General features: G+C 36.9%; 1 protein-coding gene across 8 annotated transcripts in view; it reads left to right on the plus strand.

Moving 5' to 3' along the window:
- Window positions 1–10,000, plus strand: part of LOC122252842 (syntaxin-12) — a 16,896-nt gene that overhangs the window by 6,567 nt on the left and 329 nt on the right. For 7 of the 8 annotated variants that reach the window (XM_043015521.2, XM_086549312.1, XM_043015520.2 and 4 more), the window contains exons 5-9: window positions 1–43; window positions 267–415; window positions 719–874; window positions 4,762–4,856; window positions 5,567–10,000. The exon at window positions 1–43 is cut by the window's left edge and continues 54 nt beyond it; the exon at window positions 5,567–10,000 is cut by the window's right edge and continues 329 nt beyond it. In XM_043015521.2, the coding sequence (XP_042871455.2) occupies window positions 1–43; window positions 267–415; window positions 719–874; window positions 4,762–4,854 (441 nt within the window). In that variant the 3' untranslated portion in view covers window positions 4,855–4,856; window positions 5,567–10,000. The remainder of the gene's footprint in view (window positions 44–266; window positions 416–718; window positions 875–4,761; window positions 4,857–5,566) is intronic. The other variant, XM_086549316.1, reaches the window with a different exon arrangement.

Below are 10,000 nucleotides of genomic sequence, written 5' to 3' on the forward strand. Positions count from 1 at the left end.
GCACTGAAGAAGGCACGAGCAGATTCTGATGCCCACTTCTTTGGTGAGCGTTCTTTCTCTCGAAAGATATTTTGAATTTTTGTGATTTTTCTGTGTGTGTATGTGTGTGTGCGTGTTTGTCTATGTATGTATAAACCATGAGGGAAAAAATTGGATCCTCATTAATTCTTCCTCTCTGCTCTTCTCTTCCCTTTTCTTTCTTTCTTTCTTTTGAGCAAGTTAATGTCATTTTTCATGGTATGTGACCATCCCCAAAAATATTTCAGAGGACCCCAGCCATGGAGCAGCTCTCCTTGACCTCGGCGACACACACAACAAAGGCTCTTCGCAACAGAGTCAGGTGCAGATACAGATGGAGCAGGAGCAAGAACTACGGGCGCTGCAGGAACGCGAAGGGCAGATTCGCCAATTGGAGGTAAAAGGACCCGGGGGTATTTTTGCGTTATCGTATGTTGGGAGCCTTATTAGGGAGGTTGCATTGTTAGATTTATTTTGATTTAGTTGATATCGTATTAGCTGTGTATTGAATGTGTGTTGATCTCTATATTTTTTTTGTTATTATTTATTTTTTCCTTCTTCCTCCTTTATTTTAGTAATTTAAAAATTGTAATATCAATGTACCTCCACATAGTTATTTATTCTTTGTTGTGATTGAATTATCTATAGGTGTGTTTTTTTATTTTGTTCTTTCACTCACGCCCTTCTCTCCCCCCGCCAGTCTGACATCATGGACGTCAACCAGATCTTTAAGGACCTGGCCACCATGGTTCACGAGCAGGGCGAGGTCATCGACTCAATCGAGGCCAACGTGGAATCGGCGCAGGTCCACGTCTCCCAGGGGGCGGGGCAGCTCCAGCAGGCTCGGCAGTACCAGGTATTTTCGTCGTTCTTTTTCGGAAAGCTTTTTAGGTGTTCGTACAGAGAGATTGCGTTTCGAACAATGTTATCTTTCTTTCTTCTTATTATTATTATCTTTGGAAGATCAGGATACTTGACAAGCCTGTTGAAGATGATGGTGATGGTTAGGTTGAACAGGATGGTGTAGAGGCAAGTATTTGTATTTTTATATTCAATTCACTTTTTATATTTGGTCTTGAATGCATCTGTCCTTTTGCTTATTCAGAGGCACAGATTGCAAGAACTTCAAAATTGGTTTATGCAGACCCTTTGCAGAATATCATTGAGTTTCAATATACTGTTAATTGTCTGCAGTAATACCTGCACAGAAAACCTTTGAAGTGTTGATAGTCATTGCTCATCGATGATAATGGTTAACAAGTCATTTTATGATCCAAGGAAGTTGGAAAATGATCCCTCCTTACTGTGAAAGATTAGACATTGAATAAAAAGACCACCAGAAAAACAGGATTAGAACTGTGTCTACTCGAACCAGATTCCTGGTGAACAGTAAGTGGAATTTGGCATCTAGAGCATTACCCTTTTAATCCCGTTTTTATGTCTAGAGCAAAAGCATGCACTTTTAGCTGCATGTTTTTGGTTGCCATGTTGTGAAGCATATATGAGGCTATGATGGTAGCATTTTATGTATCTGAAGCAAACGTTTTAAAATGATCACCACATACTTTTGATGTATGAGATTTGTTTTCCCAATGTATCAGTCAGAATTTGTATGTTAAGATCTACCAAGGTAAGGAACCTAAAATGCCCATGAAATTTTTAAAAGAAATGTTGCTGTTTACATCATGGAACATGAAAAGGAAATATTGAAACTGCTGAGAGTAAGTACCATAAGAAATACCAGTGTAGCATTTTGATGATTCTGATGTTCCTACTTACTGCTGAAAGTGGTCAAGCATGTTGTATGTAGAAACGCTAAGTTACCAAAAGCCTCTTATGAAAAACTTTTGTTATAAGCAAAACTACATACTTTAAATTCCTCCATTAACCCATTGCGGATGGGGATAGATTCGATTGCCCAGTCTCCAGGATAGGTTTGATTTTAGAGCGAGGCAGCTTGAAGCAACATAATTTGAATCTTCCCACTCTTTTAGTCATTCATTGTAAAACTAGAGCCGTTTTTGTGTTTTACTTTTTGTGTGTTTTATTGAGTTTAGAGACTTAGATGTGCCATATGACAGGCTCTATCTGTGCTGCAGTTGACTAAAATAGTAGTATATGATCCATATTAGCTCATTATTTTCTTTATACTCAGTGTGATAGAAGTATTGCTGTTTTATGGGAGGACAAAAGGCAACTTTATTTTTTCGTATTATTGTGCTGTCATGAACGAATACGAAACATATAACCACCTACAATGAAGATAACATGAACAGGTAGGGAAGAGGATGAAACCTGTGCTTGTGACTGTGAGTGCCAAAAGGCATCCATATTGGCACAGGAGCACATTTTAGATACTGGGTATGGATTGAGTCACCTTCCTGTTCTCATTCTGCCTGCGGTGCTTTAGAGCAAGAGGTCATCAACTTAGTGTGTGCCATCGCTCTTTAACCCCGCACAGTATTGTGCCAGCCATTTAATTGATTTAGGCCTAATAATTCGAACGCCCCGGCATTGGGATATTCAGGGCTGGAATGCCCCCGTCGTAAGTGGGTTAAAGATAGTGCTTGCTAGAGACCATGGATGGGTGCCATTCAAGGCTCTCTCACCTGCTGGTGCTAGGAAAAAGTGGTGTCATCTAGGTTTTGGATGTTGAGTTAGCTTAATATTACGGTAATTACAGTAATTGTGACTGCAGTTGCCATCATCACTCACTCCTTTTTCTTAGCACAATAAAATAACACAGTGATCTAAAATCCTCGAACGTCATGTATGTCATGACGCCCGTCATCAGGCTAAAGCTCCTACGTCATGTATGTCATGACACCCGTCCGCAATGGGTTAACCCATTAGCGACAGGTGACTTAATTACTCTCTCTCTCTCTCTCTCTCTCTCTCTCTCTCTCTCTCTCTCTCTCTCTCTCTCTCTCTCTCTCTCTCTCTCTCTCTCTCTCTCTCTCTCTCTCTCTCTCTCTCTTTTTTTTTTTTTTTTTTTTTTTTTTTTTTTTTTTCATACATGATGCAGGAGCACTGGCCTGACGACAGATGTCATGATGTTTGGGGATTTTGGATCACTGTTATTTTATTGTGCTATGAGTAATGAGTGAGTGATGATGCCAATTGCAGTCATAATCATTATAACTGCCATAATATTAAGCAAAATGGGCTTCAAGTAACCTCCAAAACCTAGATGGCACCACTTTCTTCTAGCACCAGCAGGAGAGAGAGCCTTGAATGGCACCTATCTGCGGTCTCTAGCAAGCACAATCTTTATAGAGTGATAGCACACAGCAAGTTGCTTACCTCTTGCTTTAAAGTACCACAGATGAAGGATTTGCAGGCAGAACGAGAGAAGGAAGTTGACTCAAACCATGCCCAAGTTTCCTATTCTCTCATGACAGCACACAAATGCAAAAAAATAAAGTTGCTTTCTGTCCTCCCCAAAAACAGCAATACTTCTATCCCACTAAATATAAAGAAAAGAATGAGCTGATGTGGACCCTGAACTACAATTTTAGTCAACTGCAGAATTGATAGAGCCTGTGATATGATATAAGTCACTAAATACAGTATAACACGGAAAAAAAAACACAAAAACGGCTGTAGCTCTACAATAAGTGACTAAAAGGCAGTGGGAAAAATCAAGGCATGTTGCTGAAGCTGCCTCGCTCAGAAATAAAACCCATCCTGGAGCCTGGGTAAGCAAATCTATCCCCCGTCGGCAACGGGTTAACGGTTGGTTATCTGTGAATAGATCCCGAGAAGAATGTCCGTAGTCAAGTTATATCTTGAATGGGCTTAGTTATCCTATCAATACTATTGTTTAGCTTAGTAGAAGTGTTAAGCATAAATATCCTTGTTATGCAATTATTTGTGTATCTCCCCTACTTACAAAATGCAGATTTTGTATCAGAGCAATTCAGTCTTCATTACTGTACAAATTAAATGAATAGCAATGATAAGTCCTGTGTTTAAAGAAGACAAGATAAAGCCAGCAACAACAGTGATAGCAACAAATACAACCTCGTAAATGCAAACAGAGGTTGATCCTCAGAAGAAGCTGGAGGAATAATGAGTCCAAAGAGATGATGTAGTTCTTTGTTGCATATTAAGGGATACTTGGGAATTTTTGTGTTATATGAATATTCATATATTTGATGACCCTAAAAAAAATGCTACAAAATTTGCTCTGGTTCTTGTTTGAATGGAGGTTGTCAGATGTGAAGTAATATGAATGATTAAAATGCAAATCAGACATTGACAATCTGTACATTATGACAGATTTGGCTTTATGAGGTTAAAGATAGATAAGAAAAAGACTTCTATAGGATTATTGAAATCAAATCCAATTTTTAGGTTGATAATTATGGACATTTTCTCTTGCTAAAAAAAAAGAGTAATTGAGAATTAAGTTGGTAGATGTGTAAAGTATGAATGCTTAGCTATGTGAGTATTTCATTAGTATATCCAGTCACTTTATATTGAATATATATCCCTCTGGCTTGACATAATGGTCAGTATTATGACAAAATGATAAAGACCCATCTTGTAATTACTCAATTGTCCAGTTGTTCTGTAGACCCAGTTATAAACTGCCTGTCCTCATGAAGTATCTCCCTTCATGTGTGAATGTCGTTTGAGATGAGACGTGGCTGGAGAACGTCAGATGCCTGGAGTATACATGTGAATTATTAGTGTTATCTGTTCTTATTTTTAATTTTTATTTTTCTCCCTTATTTGTAGAACAAATCACGTAGAAAGAAGATTTGCATCATTGCTATTGGTATAGTGGTATTGGCCATTGTTATTGGACTCATTGCCTGGTCAGCTTCTTAAAGGTGAGTGGAAAACCCACATGTGATTTCACGTTGCACAGTCCTGTGTTTTTTCTGAATGTTTCGTACTCCGGCAGATTGAATGTCGCACATCATTTTTCTTTCTGTTCTTTCTTGTTTTCTCATTCGTTAATCCTCTGCGGAAAGGTTTTGAATGTCCTCCTTATCTCTATTGGAAGTAAATGCAGGTACTGTTTGTTCTATTCTGTTATTTTGGCCTTGTACTATGATTTGCTATGACCTTTTGAAAATCATTTGCCCTTTGGACTGGTTCAAATTTGACCTTAGTATTAAAGACGTACCTGTAAATTCTTTGATTATATCAGATTTGAAATTATTTATAGTGTGTTTGAAAATGTCTTTGAATGAATGAGTGGTAAACATATTAGAATGTTAGTACATTAGTGGTTGATGAGCTTATGTAGTCTATAATTGATCATGAACGTTGATTGAGTTTCTGAATACAAGATTGACTAAAATCATTACCATTATCAAAAGTCATTATCAAATTTGATTATTATACAAAAGTATAGTAGAGATTGTGTATGTTTAGTCCACGTTTCTTTTTTCACTTTTTCTCCCATTGTTTCATGTCATTTCTTTGCTCAGTAGTGAGTCCCTATGATATACATGTCTACCACTGCTCTTTCTGTTGAATATTCTTTTTCTTTATCTAGATTTTTACCTGAACTTGTCTCTGTCTCTCCTCACAGGACAAGTCCAGAAGGAAGGTGGTCCTCCTCACGCTAGTTTGCATCATGATCGCCTTGGTTGTCGGCCTCATAATCTGGGCCAGCAATTAGAGCAGGCGGTCGACGCAGAGGAGGCACCCCTACCGCAGCGCGTGGGAGGGAGAAGATCCCCGTCATCAAGCAGCGAACGTCGACTCCCTGAGATCGGCGGTGGTTTTGCCAATGGGTTCATCACTAATGTCATCACTACAAGAGAAGTGGCCTTCTTGAGAGGATTAATCACAATGTGTTAAGCACCTCCACTGCAGCCTCAGTGTTTTACCTGATAGAGGGACTTAGTTCACTTCATCTCTTCTGTGGATATACGAAAACGTAGCTGCTTGTTGGGCCGGAAATTTAAATACCATACTGTTCTGATATTTTGTACATGTTGCCAAAGAAAAATTACTGCTTTTCCTTTTTTTTTTTTTTTTCTTCTTTTTTTTTCTTTTTTTTTTTTTTTGTAAATTTAGATGCGTTAACCAAGTCAAAATTGGGTAATGATTATAGGTGGATTGATTATATACCTAGTGATGACACTTCCTCATCGTTATATGCAGAATTTATAGAGAAATACTATGTCGTCGCATCATAAAGCAGTCAGTAGAAAGTAGAGAAGTTGGGAGTCACTGAAGAACATCAGTAGACCAGCTGAGAGTTGTTGGCCTTAGTTCATCCAAGTGATGTGGCTGTCCAACTGCAACATGAAGATGTGACTGTTTAAAAAGAAAGAAGTTACTCATTATTTACAGAAAGGGGGATAGTTGTTATTAAACTGGAGGAGAGCCAGTTGTTGAATTACTTGGGATCTCCCTTTTATTTAGATGCGATGGGGAACGGCAAAGATTGATCGCTCTGTTGATACAGTGTCACATGCTTGATACAATAGTTGTCTGTAATCTTGATTATCATTGCAGTATTTTTGCGAAAGTTGTCATTATGGAAATACGTATGGAGTGATACTTTGATAAATAGGAAATCAATTAATAGGATGGGGAGGGCTCCTTTCAAATCCTTCATCAGTTGAGATCATGCTGCAAAGATTTTTTTTTTTTTTTCTCCCTGCTCTTCAGAATAAACTTACGATACAGAATCCAATCCTAGATATTAGTTTGCGCCAGAACCAATCCTGCGGGGATTGGCTTAAACCTCCATATGTTATAGCTTATCTCAAACGCCTGTTCATTTGACTTTAAACCATTGCTGTCGAATCTGAGATTCATTTTAATTTATGTGGTATGTAAAGGATCTGACAAAATTGTTTTCTGTTTGTCTTTTGTTCTTGTACATATATATTCTGATTATCAATTGTGATATGTGTTTATTTTCTGTCATGAAATTAATATATTTGTATATTTTATATAAGCTGTTTGCAGTCTAGCTCCATGTACAGGATTTGAGGATTTTAGTATTTGTATTCTTATATATATCAGCAGAAGAGTAAAATCAAAGTAATATATATGTTTAGAGGCAATGTCACACCTGTACACATCCATTGATTTTAATGATTAAAGTATATGATGCAACACATGACAATATAAGTTTTCAGATTTTCAGGTCTGGGGGAAACAGATAAATTATGTTTGGATGTTGAAATTTTCAATGGTGATCTTGCAGGAAAATTAGTATGCTCTTGGTACATGTTTAAAGAAACTTTTTCCCCCTTTGTCAATTTTTTTTTTTTTTTTTCTTTCTTTCTTTCTTTCTTTCTTTCTTTCTTTCTTTCTTTCTTTCTTTCTTTCTTTCTTTCTTTCTTTCTCTCTTTCTTTCTTTCTTTCTTTCTTTCTTTCTTTCTTTCTTTCTTTCTTTCTTTCTTTCTTTCTTTCTTTCTTTCTTTCTTTCTTTCTTTCTTTCTTTCTTTATCATATTGTGGGCTTGCCTCATGAGAAGTTTGTTCATTTCTATCACATGTTCAGAAAATATGACATGTTTCATAGATAGATGTGATATGTGCCTACTGAATTTTCTTTTTCTTTAGTTGTTGTTGTCTATTGGATGGATGTACTAGTAACTTCTATGAGATTTTTTAAAGAGCAGAATCGAGTCATGCAAAATTTTCCATTCCGATGTGTAATGGACAATCATAATCGCAAATCGAACGTGTGTCATGCCAAAGAGAGGAACATGATTGAAGACGTTTTCATTCTATAATTTTTTTATAACTGATATTATCATTGTTGGTTATTCTCATGTCACGAAATGGAGAGAGATGATGTAGACGAACGTGAATTACTTACGTGGAGTGAGTGCAAGCTCGGTTTATCGTAGCGGAACTCCTTGTATAGAATGTATAAAATCTATTTACATAATAATAACTTTATACTTTAGTTTCTCAGGATTTGTTTTGTATATTTTCTCCCTTACAACATATCCACTTCTAAGATACTTAAGGCTTTAAAGATACTGGGAAAAAGACATCTAGTTTCACCACACTCTAGTAAAGGTATTATAGGAAACACTTACAACGTTAAGAATGGGAGAAAATCTAGATACATGTGTAGAAATTTTGCAATTGCTCATAAATGTAACTTGTTTTTGTGTTTCTTTGGTGTCACTGAATGTGTGTTGAAAGTAAACTTGTTGTTTGGGTTGAGGGTTCCTTCACAGGTATCCCAATGATGCAGCTAAGCCGTTGATTCGCGTTGCCAGTCGGTGGGATATCAACACACATCAAGTCGTTTTGGTGTTGTCACGTAGTGGAAATAAGAGAGGAGTTTGTTGATTGTAATTTTTATATTATCCGTGTGAGAAGAAAATACCCCAGTACTTTTTTTTTTTTAATGGAAATTCCCCATTAGAGATGGTAGCGGATACAAGGCAGTAGAACCTTCAAAATCGAACCTAAAAAGTTCCTGTTGGCAATTGGATCGTCCTGCCGGTAAATTGTTTTCCCTGGTGGCTTGGTGGGTGCTTCTGCTGTTTCCGGATTTTATATATATATACGGCAAGATTGTTTGTCCTTGTACATTGTGATACATTGTTGTTATTTGATATGTGAAATCCGTCTTACCTGAGGCTTGTACATTGAGTTCTGTGCTCTTTTGTAATGGTATGTTGTTGTGAAGTCAGAAGTTGAGTGTGAAAGTCTCCTAATTACTCCTTAGTGTCATCTCTGAAATATTCTGAAATTGTCACGTTGAATGTTTGTCGCAGTATACAGCAAGACGTATGTCGAGGATTAGTTTATTAGTTTCAGGTGTTCATGTATCTGTTTTCTCTCTCTCTTCGTTATATATATATATATACTACATTACATTACGTTACAGCGAAACGGAATTCTCGAGTGAACTATGTATTTCGGATGTAAACTAGCAGCGGTTCCTTTTGCAAGATCCTTTCTGATTTCTAGTGCATATGTATTTATCCTACAGTGCTGTCACATTGGAGACTCTTTGGAATACTGTTCACAGGACTGTCCATATAGCAAGAAGTGCAACACTTGTACATTTGCGTTTGGGTATGTTTCCGTGTGTTTGCGTGTATGAATGCTCGTGTGCTCTAACACGTGAGTGCAAATTTGTGTCGCAGAAAGACGAACACTTTCTTTTGGGGGGCATGAAATAACCCCGTGTGCATATTCACGTCATGTTCAAAACTTATTACATATTTTCCATTCAAAATGATTAGCATTAAAGTTGTTATACATACTTGATACATTCTCTTCATATATTTACATATTCATAAGCACATTCCACATAAAATCTGTTGGTATATACAGTGATCTGCTAATAAAAAGGAATAAGGTAGGCATCTCGATAGGCAGGGCGCTACTTAAAAGGAAAATGGAAAGCAGTATATACTTTGTGTGAGATGGCTTTGTACAGAAGTTCCCATATCTGAAGCTAGTTGAAAATTAGTTTCAGAGGAATTATTTTTCTCTCTATATCATAAACACAAATCCTTTAAAAAAAATTCTATGACTACAAAAAAAGGAATATTTTGAAATTCATAACATTAAGAATTTGGTCTTCAAAATGCTTTAGTGTACATACATGTCACTCATAAATGCTGATACATTAAGATATGGGGATGGTTGCTAAGAGACAATAGGATGAAAATATTATTACTGATGAGAAAGGAGCTTGATAACCAAACAGCTTTTAGGAGCATGTAATTAAGTTCTCTTTGGGATTAATAGTCTTTGCTCACTAGAAAATAAATAAAGTTCCCCTGTATTTAGGAGCATTAATAGATAAAAAGTATACCATATCTCATCCAGTTGATTATCAAAAAAAGAGTTCTGACCAGTAGTTCGTATGTACCGACTAATAATAGATATGATACTCAACCTCCGAACAGCATCAACAGCAAGTCCGTCTTGGGGAACCAAAGCAACTTGCAACACGTATGTTGAAATTAGTGTCTTTTGGCGAATATGTTCGGGAAATCTTCATACTCTGACGTACCACAGAAACA

Source organism: Penaeus japonicus, unplaced genomic scaffold (genome assembly GCF_977035675.1).
Source record: "Penaeus japonicus unplaced genomic scaffold, GWHDUDI00000001_assembly GWHDUDI00000022, whole genome shotgun sequence".
NCBI lineage: Eukaryota > Metazoa > Arthropoda > Malacostraca > Decapoda > Penaeidae > Penaeus > Penaeus japonicus.